Source organism: Gymnoscopelus microlampas (assembly GCF_963454915.1).
Source record: "Gymnoscopelus microlampas genome assembly, chromosome: 3".
Lineage (NCBI taxonomy): Eukaryota > Metazoa > Chordata > Actinopteri > Myctophiformes > Myctophidae > Gymnoscopelus > Gymnoscopelus microlampas.
The window spans coordinates 5,897,189-5,917,880 of NC_139940.1; the positions used below are offsets into that span (position 1 = coordinate 5,897,189).

Consider the following 20,692-nt stretch of genomic DNA (forward strand, 5'->3'; position numbering starts at 1 on the left):
ATATCATCATTTATCAGTTCATGTATGTTTTTTTTATTAATAATCTAAATAGGCAAAGTAACAAAGTTGTGAAATGAGTGTAGGCAACACCGGTTTATTTAAATGGCACATTGAAATACAATAAGCATATTTGAGACAATAAGACACAGAAACTTAAGAATGCAAAATAAATTACAACAAACACATTACAAAAAGGCATTTGAATACAATTCAAAAAGATGTTAAAATGAAACCGAAAAAATAATAAAATAGTATAATTATATATTTTTTTAACTCAGTAAAAGGCAGCCACAAAAAACAGAAAGATCATCCGTTTATTTTAAACACACTGAGAGAGTTGTATCAGACCTGCAGTTTTGTGGGAGTTTGTTCCATAAAAACACAGCTTCTCCATGTTTAGTTGTGACTCTGGGAACAGAAAGCAGAGCTGTCCCAGATGACCTGAGAGGTCTGGATGGTTCATGATGTAGCACAAGATCATAAATGTATTTTTAAACCATTCAATGCTGTATAAACCAACAGTGTTTTGATTGGATTTTTTTTTTGGCAGACAGGGAGCCAGTGTAAAGATCTAAGAACTGGAGTGGTATGATCCATTCTCTTGGAATTAGTAAGGACTTAGTAAGTATTTCTAAATCTTTCTCAGACATAAGACCTTTAAGCCTTGATATATTCTTAAGCAGGTTTTATACAACCCACCACGGGGTGGTGCATCACCTCTACTTCCCACAGCCTTGGGATGAACCACCTTCTGGAAAGGAAAGAGATTAGAAGCTCAATCAGGTTGGATATCACATGTTTCCTTAATGGAATGGATCTTTATAAAAGGTCATTCATTGTGCAACATTCAATTGTCTTTAGTCAGACTAATTCGTTTTTTAAGTCTGACGTCATTTTGTAGTCCTGCGTCACTTCCGGGTCCAAGAGGTATCTAGCGCCGTACACTCTTCATTGTAAACAAACATGTCGGAACCCGTAAATCGTTTTACAATAACCTCCTTTTTCACACTTGGAAGTTGTTCTGACGGGTGCATACGTCACGGTTTAACAACAGAATAGGCTCTGCGCATGACTGTAGTTCAGTCAGGACAACTCATGAATGGATAAAATATATTTCTATTGAATACAAAATTAGCAATATATTTATTTTGGTTTGGCGATGAATTGGATCTGCATTTAGGTACTCTGAGCCATAGATATATATTAAGGCTAGATGGCTCAAGGGGGCGTCGCAAGCGTAGCTCAACCGTGGCCATCTTGCGACAGTCATTCATAACATTATGTCTATGGTGCATGTACTATTGAAATAACCATAGCGTGCTCAATTTTCGGTTCGGTGTGTTGTAAACACCAAAGATGTAGTTATGATACTGCATACTTATAATTATAATCATGTTTTTTTTTAATAACATTAAGTATGCAGTATCATAACTACATCTTTGGTGTTTACAACACACCAAACCGGATGAAAATTGAGCACGCTATGGTTATTTCAATAGTACATGCACCATAGACATAATGTTATGAATGACGCAAGATGGCCACCATGTGGCAACGTCGTACTCCATTGGCCAGCAGCGCGGGTGAGTCATCTAGCCTTTATATATCTATGCTCTGAGCTAGCATATTACATCTCCCTACCAGTAGCTGGGGTGGTGGAGGGTGAGCAGCCAGTGTTAAAGCAGCAGCAGAACAGAGCAGTAGACAGCAGCAAAAGGCAAGCAAGGAATGAGCAATGCATGCAACTTCCTCATTTAAATAGGGTGCTCTATTATGAAGTGAGTATGTAATTGGTTGAGAATAGAAGCATGAAGCTGACACCGACCAATTGTCGGCCAGCAGCAACTGCACTGAGTTCGCGGACAGAACTTGCTCTGTGCATGTCTATACCAAGGGCTACACTCATTTCCCTTTAACATAAGGTGGCATTCCCGTTTCTTGTAGTGGGTCAGTTTCCCAAAGCTTCATTTGATTGGCTCAGCAGCAGATTTGAACCGGAAACACACAACACCTTCATACAGTACGTGTTTCCACCTTCTGGAATGGACCCTTCGCTAAACCCCACCCCAAAAGCGATTGTCCAATGCCAGCTTAGCAACCGGTGTTAGCCTGGCATAGGTCTGGCAAGCTTTCGTCACCTGCCGTAGCTGTCAATGTTATATCGCCCGCCAGTGTTGGGATAGTTACTAAAACATAGTAATATGTTACTTATTACATATTACTTGTTTAAAAAGTAATGTAGTTACTTTACTTATTACTCCCTGCCAAAAGTACCTAGTTACTTATTACTTTAGTTACTTTTTTCTTCTCGCCCCCAGTAATTTGCATCCTTTCTCCCCAAAAGTCTAACTTTGCATTTTCAACATTAGCAGTTGTTTTTTTTCTCTTTTCTGCAGCCTACATTGTAAAATCCTCATTGTACACTCATTTGAATTATATTAACACTAAGACTTTTACAGTGTATGAATTCATAACTTACAGACTAAATGAAAACCATTTGACGACTATGAATTGAATACTAAGGACCTCAATGGAAACAAGTATTTTAAATGTATTTAATGTATTTTTTGCCTAATAAAATATTCAAATTCAAACACCTGGGCTCAAACAGATAATGACTCATCATGAGACACAATCTTTGAACAACTTCTGTTGTTTATTAAAGCTCCAAACATAAACTAAACAAACATAGATAAAAACATCTTCATAAACTGCTATATTTCTTTGTAAACAAAATGTATTCTAATAAAATACAAAAATAAAAATGCTCCCATAGCAACACATATCATCGTGGGCTAGGCCTATGTACTAGGTTAAACAAAACAGTTAAACAACAAAACCTCTTCATAAAGTGCTTCATTTCTTTGTAAACAAAATGAATTCTAATAAAATAAAAAGGCTCCCATAGCAACACATATCATCGTGGTTCGTGGGTGTAGGAAATGTAAACTTCAAAACAATCATTCTGACTGACTGATATTCAGTGCATCATTCAGGACACAAAAAAACATATCAGGAAAATAAATCAAAAGTGTGTTCCACTTGACCACTTCATAGCAGCCTACAGCTAGGCCTATGGACTAGGCCTACGCTTAAGTGGGCATTGGACAATATGCTGGTGGACCCACTTACAGCCAGCCTCTCAAAAACCTTTTATTTGACAGCAACCAACTAAACAACAAAACCTCTTCATAAAGTGCTTAATTTCTTTGTAAACAAATGTATTCTAATATATATATATATATAGAAAATAGCCGACCTACAAGCTTACGGCGCATCTTCATCGGTTAACAAGTCGCTTATAATAAGCAGACATGGCAACACTGTTTGATCCGGTTTAAGGGCGGCCCGCCCTTCCGCAGCTGATAATAATTCACACAGACATGAGCGCAACGTTTCCGTATCCGCTCTAGACCGGATCAGCAAGCAGCCTGCATAGCAACTCGATCCCAACCAGTCTACCATTATATCAATGGACCAAAAACAACACAGGATCAAATAAACACACTCAAACCCAGAGTACCACCGAGGCTCGTGAAAAAAAGTAATAAGTTACTTTTTGAAAAAAAGTAAAGGTAATATTATTACTCAAAACGTGAAAGTAATTAGTTACGTTACTAGTTACTGGGAAAAGGTAATAATATTACTTTAAGTTACATATTACTTTAGTTACTTCCCAACACTGTCGCCCGCACACACACACACACAAGCATTTGCAACATAATGGCAAGAATAGGAATACCACGATAACGTAATGGTGACTATGAACCACGTACCCAAACCCGTTGGAGGCTGCTTTTCCCAAGCTGAAATCTGCACTTAAACTGCAAGGCTTCATGGCTGTGTTGTTGAATACATACACAGCTTAACGTGGTGAAAGACACGACTCACTAGCCCAGGTGGTGTCAATAATAGGCTACTAATCACCGTAATCGTAACAAAATTCAGAATCACAGCGCTGCCTGTTTCGGATTCCGCACGTTAAAGTATATTAATTCATTTGTTCGTCTATTCATTAACTGCTACTGCAGTCCCTGCGGTACATGAAAACTCCTGTTACAGTCAAGGATCACCTTCAACCTGGTGTTTGCACTTTCTCCATTTACGGTCCATCTACACAATCTATACAATCTATAGTACATCTATATAAACGTTCAGATTTTAAATATAAAGTCCTTACCCCATGGCCACGGATGTTACAATTATGCACGGGACTCTCAAAAGTACCCGTATATTCTGTATTGTTCAATGAAAAGCATTTTAATCTGATCAGTGGCCATTTTGTCATAATGTATTCGAGTGCAATACACCTACCAACCGATAGGGTCACTCAGTTGAAAGCATATGGAGAAAATGGCCACCGATCAGATTAAAATGCTTTTTATTTAACAATACGGATGATACAGGTACTTCTGAGAGCCCGTATATACATGTAACATCCGTGGCCATGGGATAAGCACTTTATAATTGAAATATGAACGTTTATGTAGATGTACGGGCCATAAATGGAGAAAGTGCAAACACCAGGTTGAAGTTCATCCATGACGGCGGTGTCAGTCGACCGTCGTGTATCCATGGCTTTTACTCCCTCTAACATTTCCCATGTTTTAGTTTATTGAAATAATGTCATGCACATTTGTCCAGTGCATAGCCTACTGCAGGCCTTGTTGACTAGATTTAGAAGAGATTTTGAAGCTCTTGCTCCTGAAATGATCGATTATTTTTAAGGGGAAAAGCCATCATTTAACATGCAAGTCAATGGGTGAGAAGCAGAGATTGCCAGGCGCTGCCAGGCCTGGGTGTGACTAACTTCGCACCACCAGTCACAGAGTGGAGTGGGTGGGGCTTAGCGAAGGGTCCATTACAGTCATGCACAGAGCCTGTATGAAATCACATGTGACAGGGCAACAGACCTGAGAGGGCGTGGTCTACTTCAGTGTAGGAAGGCGGGGCAGATGCAGAGGGTGTGGCCAGTGACATCACTGTACTAACTTCAGGTAAATGGTTGCCAATGACAACAGGTTGCTGAAAGACACAGAACAGACCAAAGAGTCAACTTCAGATATTTACATACCACAATATATCTAGGCAACAATATCTATTGGTTTCTGAATATAATGATATGGAATTTAACAGGGTGGATCTTCTTCCACTCCTGATACCACAGCCTTGAATATGGGATATGTGGGGGGCGGGGCATATTTAGCTGTTCAACAGTGTGATGATCCATCACGGTAACACAGGCAGATTCTACAGGTCCATGTCATGTAGATTGTGTTCGTGTTCAGGTCTCACCAGGATCGGGGTCTGTTGGCAGTAGGTGGCTTTAAAGCCAAAAACGGACACACAGATGGAAACGATGAACACCAGCAGATTGAAGACAAACTGCACAAGCACAACCACCGACAAGTTCTGGAAACAAACGCATCATATAAACAAACAAACATCATGTAAACCACAATGGTCTGTTGTTTTGTTACTTAGGAGCAGGGATACATTATTTTATGATAACGATAATTACAATAATACTTTATTGTCAGTTCACAACTTACAAAGCATAGTGTTTGAAGAGATAATTCCTTGCCAACCCAGAATCTGTCTACTAGCACCAAAAGATCTCAGACGGTAAAGGAAATAGATTATTTGCTTTGTCTTCTTAAGACCTCTACACACTGCCTGATCGGGCAGTCGGGCTAAATATATCGTTGTGATTCTCGCACGATTGATTGCTCGGCGACAGGGGTTCACTGATTACAAGATATTTCACCACGATGTGATCCCGACCCAATACATACATTTGTTTTTATTCCAAACGAAAACGAAAACGAAAACGTGAAAGGCTCCCGTGATATATGCACGAGACCGAGACAAGACGCTAATGATTGACATTAAATAATTCTCAATTTCTCTATATTTCTCTCTCTCTCCCTCTCTGAAACAAACGTTTCAAAAGTCAACCAGTGTTGCGGTGTCCGCTTATTATAAGCAAGTTTCTTGTAAAAGATATTGGTGGTTGCGTTTCTTTTTAGCTTATTTCCAAAGTGTAGTTGCTTATTTGGCTTTATTTCTTAATGTTGCTTTTTTTCTTTGAAAATTGCTGCGACGCGTTGTGAGCTTGTAGATCGGCTATTTTATTTGTATATAGGTTTAAAGTGCTCATGCAGCCTATAGTCGCTTTTGTTGGGCTTGTTTTCATAGACATGGTTGCTTATTTCTCGCGCAAAATCTGGCAATACTGTTCAGAGACACATACCTGCGACACACACACACACACACACACACACACACACACACACACACACACACACACAGCTCTCTCTCTTTCTCTGTCTGCAAGCCCTATTCCTCTCTAATAATAAACAGCCCCATTGTCGAGCAGGCTCGCTCACTCTATCAATCTGTTTATCATGTTTATCTAATACAGGACCGGACTGGGAACCGCCTTCCATTTCGACATCCCGCCACTCCGACTACGTGGCTTCCGCGTGCGGTTAGGGATAGGGTTAGTAATGTCGGAACAATGACATGTCGGAACAATGACATGTAACCGACTGGCCTGTCTGTACGGTAATATTGCGGTTCTATGCGGGAGGACTAGCCACGGACCGGTGCGTGGCTGTAATGTGCTCTCATTGAATGTAGCACGGCTCTCATCGGATCCGACAAACCCAAATATCCAACATGCTAGAAAAGTAAAAATTGTCGGGAACCGCGCGCCGACCGCAATTTATCGGGGTGTTTCTTCTCGGAGTACCTTACACACTGCGCGATCAACACCTCGCCGAGGAACGCCCGATCTGGACTGAGATCGGTGTTTTTCTCGGCGATCACCAAAAAATATCCCTGAGTGCCAAATCGGGTCAAATGTCGGGCAGTGTATAGAGGTCTTTACCCACTGATTCAATCTGGTCTTTCCATGACAAAAGATGGTCTATTACTACTTCTAGGTATGTATACAAACATACCTGGTTGATCTGTTCTCTATGAATAGTAATGGGGGATCTGTGTATCTCCAGGGGTGCACCAAAAACTATAAAAAAATATGGTAGTCTACATTTAAGAGTTTTATGTATGAGGCCCAAAGCCTTTACAAAACAACATCTCTGCATTTGTAGAAAACCATCACATGTAAACAAAAACATTCTGTACACATTATGTAAACCAGTGGTCTAATCAGGGTCTCATTAGGACCTGGTGAACCAGATGAATGGAATGAACTAGCTGGATAAACAGAGACCTAGCAGCAGTGTGGGTCAATTCAGGGTGTAAATAATAAAGTCCTACCCTATAATAAAGTACATGCCGATTTACTATCACGATTACAGCGTCCAGGCTGTAAAGGATGATGGCATCACCTGACATCACAGCAGCCACAATGTTCATCACCATAGAACCTTTAATCTGAAACATAGAACAGCAATAGAATAAACAGCTAGTAACAAATGGAATGAATTCAGCGTAGTGATAGTTCAAGTAGACACAGAAGGCAGGAGGTTTATGCTATGTTCACTCTCTCTGGACCCCCCCATTCATTCGTTAACAAGCTAATTCATATGTACTCCCACAATCACTATGTCCAACCACACTTCATTCTCATTCGCTACAACCTAACTCACACACACCCTCATTCCCACAGTGCATCTCAGGCGGTTCATTTAACAAGCCTCTGTTCAGTGTTCATTCTACATGTTTAGCTGTTTCAGCTGGTTGTACAGCTGTGTTTTTTTCAAATTCCCTCCACCTCCCTGGCCTCCTCCCTGTGGCATTTAGTTCATATTGTTAATATGTTGATTCTGTGGATTATCCTGTGGTTCTATGGATAGTACTATGACATGTGGTAAATTAATTATGCATTGAAGGTTCAATGTTATGTGTATGTAAAACTATATTTGCGAGTCACACCGCCAAATCTGAATGCAATATCATTGCAGTAAATGGTTATATATGCAATATGGTAAATAGTTAATACATGGTATTGGTTATTCCTGAGCTGAAGTGTCTAAATTAACTTCTAGAGAGCAGTAAGGGTGTGGTCGAGGGCGTGGCTTACTGACCATGCGGCGGCTCATCGACCTATCAGCAGCCACCGTTAATGACCCTGCAATGATGTACTGGGGGAGAAGAGAAACAACCAATCAGGTAATGAAGAATTATGTTTAAAAATGAAACATTTATGACTCTTCTTACAAAACATACAGTAGCATTAAAATGAATCATGGCAGTATGGTTATATGTGTGAATACTTACAGGCACTCAAATCCTGTTTAAATTATAGTATTAACTTAGATACTTCGAGAGTAAGTATATAGAATGTGTATTTCATTCAAAGCTCAAATTATTTGAATTCATATAAACACAGTGCAGTGTACAGAAGGGTTTGGTGGAGGATGCAGATGTTTGCTTACAAATAAAGGTGCCCAGACAAACACTCCAGATGACTTTGTGAAAGTGTCACCAAAGAAACACAATATCAGACCAAACAGGAAGAGCAGCGCACCCACCATTATCTGCACTGTCTGCAAGGAAACACACACAACAGGTTAACAGGTTATTAACATGAGAGGGAGTGCTTTACAATCATTGTTGGCAATCAGGAACAAGGCGTGGTAAATTATTTAATTACTCCAGCAAGTAGGCTGACCCTTTAGTAACAACGCATGTAAGTGATTCCCAAAAGTATCACCTGATATAATGAGTTGCCCAAAATAGGCGTGCTAAATGTCCAAACATACCTTCCCCTCACAGTTAATGCAAATGACTCATTTCAGCTGTTACCCGACTGTTTACATGAAGTCAAAACCTGGAAACTTTCTAAACTTCAATAAAGCAAAACTGAAATTATATATTTTGACCATAATACTGTCCCAAGTCTATATAACCACCAACACCCTCAACTCCTACATCTGCTCATCTGTCAATCATCTTGGTGTTGACTATTGGGGTTTTTAAATATCTCCTCAAGACAAGACTTCTTTTCTCTAGCTTTTAATGTTTTTTGAGTCTATAGGTTTCCAAATTGGATTTAAAGTGGTTAAGTGTGTCTGTGGGTTTTTATAACTACTGTACATAACCAATGAAAAGTATTAACAGGAGCTTGTGACTAATGTGACTAATAACAACATTGGCTCCACTGTATCAAAGGTTCTTTCTTTCACTTCCTGAAAAGTTATGGTTTTGGACATACACGTTTTCCGCCTGACAGCGACAATATAATACATAGGTTCTTCTATTTTTATGCTTATATTGAGTATAATCTATACTGTTGTTAGTCAGTGTATGTATGAACCTATGTGCAAACATACCTGGCAAAAATACTGACTTAAATAAATAAATCTGAATTACAAATGAATGTAAAACTAAATTTGTTCAATGCATAACAAATTAACAATGTATAACAATGCTTGTTCTGTGACTACTTCTACGTTATTATTTTATCATTTTGAGAAGGTTTTGCAGAGAGACACAAATGTTATCAAAAATCTGTTTAAAAGCTCTAATCGTGAGATTTCATATAAAATAAACAATTTTACAGTGGTACTCATTCTGTTTACCCCCAGAGCTTGTGGGAATGTCCGTTTGAACTCCAATAGTTTGGTGTCTGGACTGGACCCCGGAACCGAGCCTGTCCCACCAGACTGCATTTGGACTGGAACCGACCCTGATCCACCAGCCTGGAGTTGGACAGGAACGAACCCCGTCCCACCAGATTCCATTTGGACCTGAACCAGAACCACGCCACTGGGAATGTTCACAACGTTAGTAGACATACTGATGGACGCTGGTGTCTAATTGTATATTTATTGTATTCTGTTCTGTTTTGAATTCAATTCTATTCTATTCTGTTCTTGGAAGATGGAAGTGTCTTGATGCTATGAGAACATCAGACTGTGTCGACTTCCCTGAAATCCTCTGCTCTTCTACTTTAATACTGTAACTCTAATTTTCTCGCTCTCGGGTGACGCAGTGGTAAAGTGCCTGCCCAGTGACCACCACCACGGAGGTTGTGGGTTGGAATCCACGTGGTACATCCGGCTTTGTCGGGCGTCTACACTAACACAATTGGCCCGTGTTCGGGGGAGGGAAGCCGGACGGGGAGGGTGATATTTGTCACTGCGTGTACGTACTCTTACGGGCTGGGGCGGCACCTGTCAGCAGGGAGAGTTGGGCGGGAGGAGTAGGACGAAGCCTCTACATTCTCCTGGTGGGGGCTCCTCACTGAGTCAGTAGGATACAACAGCAGGAAATGTGCGTCGGGAGAAATCAATTGGCACAACGACTAAATGTGGGAGAAAAAGGGGTAAACAATATTGGCTACTCTAAATAATAATACAAAATAAAAAAAGCCAACAGTTTTTTGATTGTTTCGCAGAAAGGGAACCAGTGCAAAGATCTAAGAACAGCAATATGATCCACTTTCTTGCAGGGGTCATCAATATGTCCGTACACGGACACACGTGTCCGTGGCAAGACATGTCTATGTCCATGGCACATTTTGTATTTTGGTTTTAATGTGTACATATCTATCCTAAATATTCACAATCATTATTTTTTTTTAAGAATTTGAATGATTTTGGTGACTCGTAAAGCATGCTTGCATTAATATGTTGCAGGAGATTTGTCGTATTGGTACCTGAATGTACATGATTGAATCAGGTAAAGACAGACTGGCAGACTGTTAGAAGTAATGTTAGCGAATAGCTGCATGCTCTAATATTTTCATTGTTCCACTTACAAAACCTTGCATTACACCACCTACGCATGGTCTAAGACTTTCTCATCAACATCGAATACTTGTTCACCGTAACGGAAACCACAACTCTTGAAACTAACTACAGTACCTTGACAAAAAGAAAACGAGTAGCTCGTCCATTGTGGAGCTATTTGAAAACCCAGACAAAAACATGCATTCATATCATCCAACGTCCAACCATGCATGGGTTTGCTGGTTTGAATGTGATCCCCAATAACTGATTGGGGCAGTGTGAATTAACACAGGGTTGACCCTGGCAGCATATCAATGGTACAGGTGTGTTACCTGTTTATTAAGCTACTGCTATTTTTCAAACACAACTAATGAGACAAGACATCAGTAGAATGAGTTTGGGAACAGACGTCATGAGACAAAAGACATGAATTGCAACAGGTATGCAGTTCTGTCGAACCACAAATCATTTGACTAGACATTTCCAGCAGACAGAGAACTGAGAAAAGGAAATAAACTAAGGAACTGAAATTTCAACCATTTTTACCATGTGAAAATTGTCACGTGCAGTCATCAGTATGTTAATCAAAAATTATATTTTTATTATTGTTTGATGTACATTACACTTTCTTTCATAATCATAGATATTAAACTATTGACTTTTCTCTTTGCATTATTTTAATTCACGGTCTATAGTAAGATGAAAAGGCAGTGGCTAAATACTGTAGATCTCATGCCCACAATGAGACTGTTGGGGCCCAGAGGGGGCCCTTCTGCTCTAATTAACTTATTTAAGCAAACATTGGGCAGTGCATGACACAGCACTGTGGTTGGCAAAGCAGAGTTGATCCGGTTCTTATGAATTCCCTGTTTTCCCTTCATTCAAACAACTTCTGGATACTGTTTGGCAATTGACTGTGTTTTTACTTTGTACATGAGTTGGATGGTTTTGAAATCAACCATTTCCTTATATTTCAGTGTGTTCAGTGTGTGGGTTTGTTGGTTCACTGTAATCAGCTTTCTTTAGTATCCTTATTGCAATTTTTTGAAAAAAAAAAAGTTTTAAACAGTGCTCGCAATGTTAGCATCTTGCAACTTCAGAGTCCAGTAGAGCCAGCGACAAAAACTAAAAGGCAGCAGCAAACAGAAAGATCATCAGCTTATTTTAAACACACAGAGAGTTGTAGCAGACCTGCAGTTTATTGGGAGTTTGTTCCATAAAAACACAGCTTCTCCACGTTTAGCTGTGACTCTGGGAACAGAAAGCAGAGCTGTCCCAGATGACCTGAGAGGTCTGGATGGTTCATGATGTAGCACAAGATCATAAATGCATTTTTAAACCATTCAATGCTGTATAAACCAACAGTGTTTTGAATTAAATCAATTATTTGGCAGACAGGGAGCCAGTGTAACGATCTAAGAGCTGGAGTGATATGATCCATTCTCTTGGTATTAGTAAGGATTTAGAGTATTTTTAAATCTTTCTCACACATAAGTCCTTAAGCCTTGATATATTCTTAAGCTGATTATTTCTTCAATACACTTTTAAAAAGATAACATGGGTACTCTGACATTAACATGTAACATAATAAGGAGTTGTAGAGACGGAGACCCTTGTCCCTGAACAACCTCTATAGTAATTAGAGGACACTTTGATTTTTTATTTAGTCTTTTCTTTTACCCCTTTTTCTCCCCAATTTCGTCGTTATGCCAAATGATTCCTCCCCACACACATTTCTGTGTTGTCACTGCTGTCGTATCCTACTGACTCACCTGCCAGTGAGGAGCCCCCACCAGGAGGACGTAGAGCCTTTGTCCTACTCTTCCCGCCCAACACTCCCCGCTGACAGGTGCCGTCCCCAGCCCGTAGTAATACGCGCAATGACCGATATCACGTCCCCGCCCGGCTCCCCTCCCCCGAACACGGGCCAATTGTGTTTGTGTAGACACTTGACAAAGCCTGATGCACCACAGTGGATTCGAACCCACAACCCCTGTGGTGGTGGGCAGTGACTTTACCACTGTGCCACTCCAGCGCCCTGATTGAGTTGTTGACGTCCGTGGATGTTATACCATCCACCAGGGGGTGGTGCATCACCCCTACTTCCCACAGCCTTGGGATGAACCACCTTCTGGAAAAGAATGAGAGTAGAAGCTCAATCAGGTTGGATATCACATGTTTCCTTGATGGAATGGATTTCATAAAAGGTCATTCATTGTGCAACATTCAATTGTTTTGTCATTAACATTTTAATTAATGAAACATGGTAACTCTTTAATAATAATAATAATAATAATAATAATAATAATAATAATAAACATTATTTGTATAGCACCTTTCATGACATGACATGCAGCTCCAAGTTGCTTTACAGAGCAAGAATACAATTACAGTTACAAATAATTTAACAATAAAGCAAATAAGAAAACCAGAAGCATAAAACACATTAAAATAATAGCAAAAGGCAGTGAATCAGGCAATACAGTGAGGACATGTACAACACAGAGATTTAAAAATCAACCAAAAAATCAGCTAAAAGCAAGAGTGAAGAAGTAGGTCTTGATCTGTAGAGGGTGCCTGTCTTAGGTGTAATGGGAGTTTATTCCACACTGTCGGTCCGTAGAAGCAGAATGCTGCTTCGCTGTGTTTTTTATAAGTCATTGTAGGCACCTCTAGCAGGTCAGCACTTGAAGACCTGAGGGGCCGGTTTTGAACATACAGTTCATGTATCTCTCTAGGCAGTCATAGAGGTAGGAAGGTGTCAGACCATTTATAGCTTTATAAACTACTGTAGTACAATAATTTTAAAAACAACCGGGAGCCAGTGTAGTGAAACTAGAACTGGAGTAAAATGTTCTCTCATCTTAGTTTTAGTTAAAACTCTGGCTGCCGCATTTTGAACAAGTTGTAATACGTCAGTTGTTTTCTTTGGCAGGCCAGAGTAGAGTGCATTGCAGTAATCAAGCCGAGAGAAAACAAAAGCGCGGATCAACGTTTTTGCATCGATAGGCTCTGATTCGCGCAATATTTCTAAGATGAAAGAAAGCAATCTCGGTAACATGATAATGTGTGTATTCAAATTAAATTCAGAATCAATAATAGCCCCCAGGTTCTTTACTGTAGTGTCACTTTCTACAGTCAGGTTAATAATACGTCGACTTATTATTGATTCTCTCTGCTCACTAGAACCAATTAATTTTTTCAATTACAGTCATGTACAGAGCCTGTATGAAACCATGTGACAGGGCAACGCACCTGAGATTGTGAGGCTTCAGTGTAGGAAGGCGGGGCAGATGCAGAGGGTGTGGCCTGTGACATCACTGTACTAACTTCAGGTAAACGGTTGCCAATGACAACAGGTTGCTGAAAGACACAGAACAGACCAAAGAGTCCCTGAGATGTTAAAGACAGGGCAGCAGGTGGGGGACAACTTCAGATATTTACATACCACAATATATCTAGACAACAATATCTGTTGGTTTCTGAATATAATGATATGGAATTTAACAGGGTGGATCTTCTTATACTCCTGATACCACAGCCTTGAATATGGGATACGTGGGGGCGGGGCAGATTTAGCTGTTCAACAGTGTGATGGTCCATCACGGTAACACAGGCAGAAACAGGTCCATGTCATGTAGATTGTGTTTGTGTTCAAGTCTCACCAGGATCGGTGTCTGTTGGCAGCAGGTGGCTTTGCAGCCAAAAACAGATGGAAATGACAGACAGATGGAAATGATGAACACCAGCAGATTGAAGACACACTGCACACCCGCCACCCCCATCGACAAGCTCTGGAAACAACCACATCATATAAACAAACAAACATCATGTAAACAAACACATAACCACAATGGTCTGTTGTTTTTACCTAGGAGCTACATTAAAATATACGGTAGTCTACATTTAAGAGTTTTGTGTATGAGGCCCAAAGCCTTTACAAAACAACATCTCTGCATTTGTAGAAAACCAACACAAGTAACAAACACATCATGTGCAAAACACATCATGTACACATTATGTAAACCAGTGGTCTAATCAGGGTCTCATTAGGACCTGGTGAACCAGGTGAACGGAATGAACTAGCCGGTCAAACAGAGACCTAGCAGCAGTGTGGGTCAATTCAGTGAGTAAATAAAGTCTTACCATGTAGTATATATAAGGTAAACCCCAATATCCAATCACCCCTCCAACGTCCAGGCCGTAAAGGATGGTGGCAGCACATGACACCATAGCAGCCACAATGTTCATCCCCATAGAACCTTCAATCTGAAACAGCAATAGAATAAACACCTAGCAACATATGGAATGACTTGTAGAGAGTCGTAAGGGTGTGGTCGAGGGCGTGGCTTACTGACCATGCAGCGGCTCATCGACCTATCAGCAGCCACCGTTAATGACCCTGCAATGATGTACTGGGGGAGAAGAGAAACAACCAATCAGATAATGAAGAATTATGTTTCAAAATGAAACATTTATGACTCTCCTTACAAAACATACAGTAGCATTAAAAGGAATCATGACAGTATGGTTAGTATGTATGAATACTTACAGGCAATCAAATCCTGTTTAAATAATAGTTACAGTAATACGTAAGTATGTATCAACTTAGATACTTCGAGAGTAAGTACAGTATGTAGAATGTGTATTTCATTCAAAGCTCAAATGATTTGAATTCATATAAACACAGTACAATGTACAGTATGGATTTGGTGGAGGATGCAGATGTTTGCTTACACAGAAAGATGCCCAGGCAAACACTCCATATAACTTTGTGAAAGTGTCACCAAAGTAACACAACATCAAACCAGACAGGAAGAGCAGCGCACCCACCATTATCTGCACTGTCTGCAAGGAAACACACACAACAGGTTAACAGGTTAAAGGAGATACCACTCATTTTCAACATTGAACTATGTCTTTAATACACCTTAGAACTGTTGTGTGGAAATAAGAAAAATGCCCCCCCCCCCCCCCCCCCCCCCCCCACACACACACACACACACACACACACACACACACACACACACACACACACTGAGGGGGCGGAGCCAAAAGTACACCGTGCGTATGTCACTGTTCACATGACCTCAATCAATTATCCAGTTCTAGGCAACATAGAAGGGTGGGGGGACTTTTTTCTTATTTCCACACAACAGCTCTAAGGTGTATAAAAGACATAGATACATTTTGAAAATGAGTGGTATTCTCCTTTAACAGGTCGTATGATGCAATATTAACATGAGAGGGAGTGCTTCACAATCATGGTTGGCAATCAGGAACAAGGCGTGGTAAACTTATTTCATTACTCCAGCAAGTAGGCTGACCCTTTAGCAACAACGCATGTACGTGATTGCCAAAAGTATCACCTGATATAATGACTTGCTCAAAATAGTCGTGCTTAAATGTACCTTCCCCTCACAGCTAATGCAAATGAATCTTTTCAGCTGTTACCCGACTGTTTACATGAAGTCAAAACCATTTCTAAACCGCAATGAAAGCAAAACTGAAATTTTATATTTTGACCGCATGATACTGTCCCAAGTCCAACCACCAACATCCTCAGTAACATCTTTTGCAAAAAAGATTCTGCAGGATTGATGATTGGTCTGCTCATTCTGCCCCTCTTTTCAAACGTTTTAATATTATATACATTTTTAATTTACAGAAATACCAAACCTGCGACTTTATTTTCAAAGTACTGTTTCAGCCAGTTTCATTTTATTTGCCTACTTCTTCCAGTTCAAAAATGTACACCATTTCAATACAAGACAGGCAAATCATTTGCATCTCCCAAAGCTCCGTACTAGTCTGTGTCAATTTTCCTTCAGGTACAGAGGGGCTCAGCTATGGAACAGCTATATTGAGATCTCATTGAAGGCTGCTTTACCACATCATTTTTAGTGTTTAGCTTAGAACCCATTTGATGAATCAAATTTAACAATTCACAGAGACTTCTACTCTTACACCCACACACACTTGCACTTACACCCATTTCTAGAAATATTTATTTTTCTCTATCATTCATATTGTGTATCTATTGTTGTATTATTTATGCTGCCAAATAATGTATGTTTTTTTATTACTTTGTTTTTCTTCTTGTTAAGTGAGGTGATATTAACTTTATAAATCCCAACCTAATATTATGCTGTTGTTACAAATGTGTTGTTTTATAAATGTACAAAACAATAATAAACTAGACGCGTCGCAATTCCGGGGAAATTGCAGAGTGTGGTTGCGCCGACGCCGGTCGCGGGTCGCGGCCGCCGGGACTCGAGGAATAGGCCGGGAGGAATAACGTCGGAGGCTGCGCCAATTACATTGTCACGTCTCTCATGAGATCGCTTGCGTTTCATTTTGAAAGGATCGATCCACCCCGAAATAATGTTTTTGCATCAAACGGTTACATTTTGCGCATTTGTGGCGCCCCCTATGGGTCAAAGTGGAAATGCTTTTGGGAATTTGTTGAGTAAACCACCCTCGACATGTGATTTGAATTTGGGATTGACCGGACGTTTCGTTCGTGATTTCTGGCATTTTTGGTAAAACGGGCCCCTCCCGCTAACTTTGGAAGCCATTTACGGACGAACGGTAAGGTCTATGAAAATGCCGTTTGGATATGTTTACCGCATGGGCTCAGAGATCATGTGTACCGATTTGTGTGAGATTTGGAAAAAAATTGTAGGAAAAGGAGCAAAAAGTGTGTTTTGAAGAACATTCAAAATGGCGGAAAATCTATCCTGACGCAAATGGGCGTGGCCTATATGGGGAGATGCGTAATGACCCAAGGAATCCAGGGAAAAAGACATTTTGATTTTACGACCTACGGTTCAAGAGTTATAGGCCAAAAGGTAAAGTGGGCTGTTATAACGCCACCATGTGGCCGACTGGTGTGATTATTTTCATAATAATTTCGCAAAAAACTATTAACCTCCCCTCCAAATCTTGCAACTGTAGCCCTTACGGTTTCCGAGAAAAAAATACTTGAATGGGAGTTTTTGCAATTCCCATTAAAGTGGATGGGGAAATTTAATGCAGAAATAAATCAATATCAAAAAATCTATCCTGACGCAAATGGGCGTGGCCTATATGGGGAGATGCGTAGTGACCCAAGGAATCCAGGTGAAAAGAAATTTTGATTTTCGGACCTACGGTTCAAGAGTTACAGGCCAAAACGTAAAGGGGGCTGTTATAGCGCCACCATGAGGCCGAATGGTGTGATATTTTTTTCAATAATTTCGGACAATATTATGAATTATCCCTCCAAATCTGATAACTCTAGCTCTTACGGTTTCTGAGAAAAAAATACTTGAATTTGAGTTTTTTCACTTTTCCATTAAAGTGGATGGGGACATTTAATGGCACTAATAAATTAATATCAATTAAACTATTCAACCAATCTCTTAGCCCTATACACGCGCACGATTCCCGATTTAGACGGTCATTTTGATATATGGCACAACATTGGGGGATAAAAACTGTGGGAGGAGATGCGTCTGAAAAAAAGTTTATCTATAAATAAATAAAGAGTATAGAGTACTATAGTCTGGTTGCCCTGTTGGGCAACCACACTAATAACAATTTAAAAAAAAAGTTACCCTCGACAGGAACTTCACACTAGACAAACAGTCTGCTCTGTCGTCAAAAGCAGTTTATTTCAGTTAAGACTCTTAGCCAAGGTAAAAGTCTACCTCCCCCCTAAACAACTGGAAATGGCTATCCATGCCTTCATATACTTGAGGCTTGATTATTGCAACTCTCTCTATACAGGTATTGAGCAGTCCACACTCAAGTGTTTGCAGCTGGTGCAAAATGGCTGCCTGTCTCCTCACTGGCACAAAAAAAGCGAGACCTATAACATTTTAAGGTCCTCTTATTTGTTTATAAATCTTTACATGGGCTGACTCCTCCTTATCTCGCTGTTACGCCCCAGTCAGGGCTCTGAGGTCTGCTGACAAGTTGCTCCAGGAGGTTCCCAAAAGTAGACTAAAAACCAGGGGTGACCGTGCCTTTGCTGCTCTGCAACAGCCTACCCCTTCCCATGCATTAGAAGTGCTCAGACTACTGTTTTTTTTTAATAACTCCTCAAGACCAGATTTATTTTCTCTAGCTTTTAATGTTGTTTCAGTCTGGATTGGATTTGGATTTAAAGTGGTTAAGTGTGTCTGGGTGGGTACTGTACATAACCAATGAAAAGTATTAACAGGAGCTTGTGACTAACTAATAACAACATTGGCTCCACTGGATCACAAGTTCTTTCTTTCACTTCCTGAAAAGTTATGGTATGTGCAAACATACCTGTCAAAAATACTGACTTATCAATCTGATTTACAAATGAATGTATAACAAATGATTAATGTACAGTATATCAAATTAACAATGTATAACAATGCTTGTTCTATGACTACTTCTACGTTATTATTTTATCATTTTGAGAAGGTTTTGCACAGAGACAAAAACAATCTGTTTAAAAGCTCTAATTATGAGATTTCATATAAAATAAATCATTTTACAGTGATACTCTGATAAATACTGTAAAGTATATCTACCCCCAGAGCTTGTGGGAATGTCCGTTTGAACTCCAATAGTTTGGTGTCTGGACTGGACCCCGGAACCGTGCCTGTCCCACCAGACTGCATTTGGACTGGAACCGACCCTGATCCACCAGCCTGGAGTTGGACAGGAACCGACCCTGATCCACCAGCCTGCATTTGGACCGGAACGAACCCCGTCCCACCAGATTCCAGTTGAACCTGAACCAGAACCACGCCACTGGGAATGTTCAGTACGTTAGTAGACATACTGATGGACGCTGGTGTCTAATTGTATATTTATTGTATTCTGTTCTGTTTTGAATTCTATTCTATTCTATTCTATTCTTAGAAGACAGAAGTGTCTTGATGCTATGAGAACATCAGACTGTGTCGACTTCCCTGAAATCCTCTGCTCTTCTACTTTATTACTGTAACTCTAATTTTCTCGCTCTCGGGTGACGCAGTGGTAAAGTGCCTGCCCAGTGACCACCACCACGGAGGTTGTGGGTTGGAATCCACGTGGTACATCCGGCTTTGTCGGGCGTCTACAAGAACACAATTGGCCCGTGTTCGAGGGAGGGAAGCCGGACGGGGAGGGTGATATTTGTCACTGCGTGTACGTACTCTTACGGGCTGGGGCGGCACCTGTCAGCAGGGAGAGTTGGGGTGGAGGAGTAGGACGAAGCCTCTACATTCTCCTGGTGGGGGCTCCTCACTGAGTCAGTAGGATACAACAGAAGTGTGTGTGGGGAGAAATCAATTGGCACAACGACTAAATTGGGGAGAAAAAGGGGTAAACAATATTGTCTACTCTAAATAAAAAATATTTATATAAAAAAGCCAAGTTTTTTGATTGTTTCGCAGAAAGGGAACCAGTAAAGATCTAAGAACATCAATATGATCCACTTTCTTGCAGGGGTCATCAGGGGTCAATATGTCCGTACACAGACACACGTGTCCGTGGCAAGACATGTCTATGTCCGTGGCACATTTTGTATTTTGGTTTTAATGTGTACATATTTATCCTAAATATTCACAATCATTTTTTTTAAAGAATTAGTTTGAATGATTTTGGTGACTCATAAACATGCCCATTAATATGTTGCAGGAGATTTGTCGTATTGGTACCTGACTGTACATGATTGCATCAGATAAAGACAGACTGACAGACAGAAGTAATGTTAGCTAATAGCTGCCTTAATATTTTCATTGTTCCACTGGTAAACCTTACATTACACCACCTACGCATGGTCTAAGACTATGCATCAACATCGAATACTTGTTCAGCGTAACGGAAACCACAACTCTTGAAACTAACTACAGTACCTTGACAAAAAGAAAACGAGTTTAGCTCGTCCATTGTGGAGCAATTTGAAAACCCAGACAAAAACATGCATTCACATCGTCCACCGTCCAACCATGCATGGGTTTGCTGGTTTGAATGTGAACCCCAAC

At 40.3% G+C, this 20,692-nt stretch overlaps 2 protein-coding genes across 5 annotated transcripts in view; both read right to left on the reverse strand.

Moving 5' to 3' along the window:
- Window positions 1–20,692, reverse strand: part of LOC311042207 (membrane-spanning 4-domains subfamily A member 12-like) — an 81,496-nt gene that overhangs the window by 18,664 nt on the left and 42,140 nt on the right. Inside the window, exons 1-7 of one of the 4 annotated variants that reach the window (XM_084052792.1) lie at window positions 19,253–19,669; window positions 15,441–15,551; window positions 15,062–15,118; window positions 14,850–14,972; window positions 14,369–14,497; window positions 13,959–14,066; window positions 11,541–12,834 (exon numbers count right to left, since the gene is read on the reverse strand). In XM_084052792.1, coding sequence (XP_083908918.1) covers window positions 12,718–12,834; window positions 13,959–14,066; window positions 14,369–14,497; window positions 14,850–14,972; window positions 15,062–15,118; window positions 15,441–15,551; window positions 19,253–19,504 — 897 coding nt within the window. In that variant the 5' untranslated portion in view covers window positions 19,505–19,669 and the 3' untranslated portion in view covers window positions 11,541–12,717. Of the gene's footprint in view, window positions 1–11,540; window positions 12,835–13,958; window positions 14,067–14,368; window positions 14,498–14,849; window positions 14,973–15,061; window positions 15,119–15,440; window positions 15,552–19,252; window positions 19,670–20,692 lie in introns of those variants that run through there. The other 3 variants (XM_084052793.1, XM_084052795.1, XM_084052794.1) reach the window with 3 other exon arrangements.
- Window positions 558–9,886, reverse strand: LOC311042208 (membrane-spanning 4-domains subfamily A member 15-like). The gene is made up of 7 exons (XM_084052797.1): window positions 9,552–9,886; window positions 8,406–8,516; window positions 8,055–8,111; window positions 7,285–7,401; window positions 5,296–5,412; window positions 4,914–5,025; window positions 558–751 (listed from the first exon to the last, which is right to left on the reverse strand). The coding sequence occupies exons 1-7, from the start codon at window positions 9,765–9,767 to the stop codon at window positions 720–722; spliced, it is 762 nt and encodes a 253-aa protein (XP_083908923.1). The 5' UTR covers window positions 9,768–9,886; the 3' UTR covers window positions 558–719.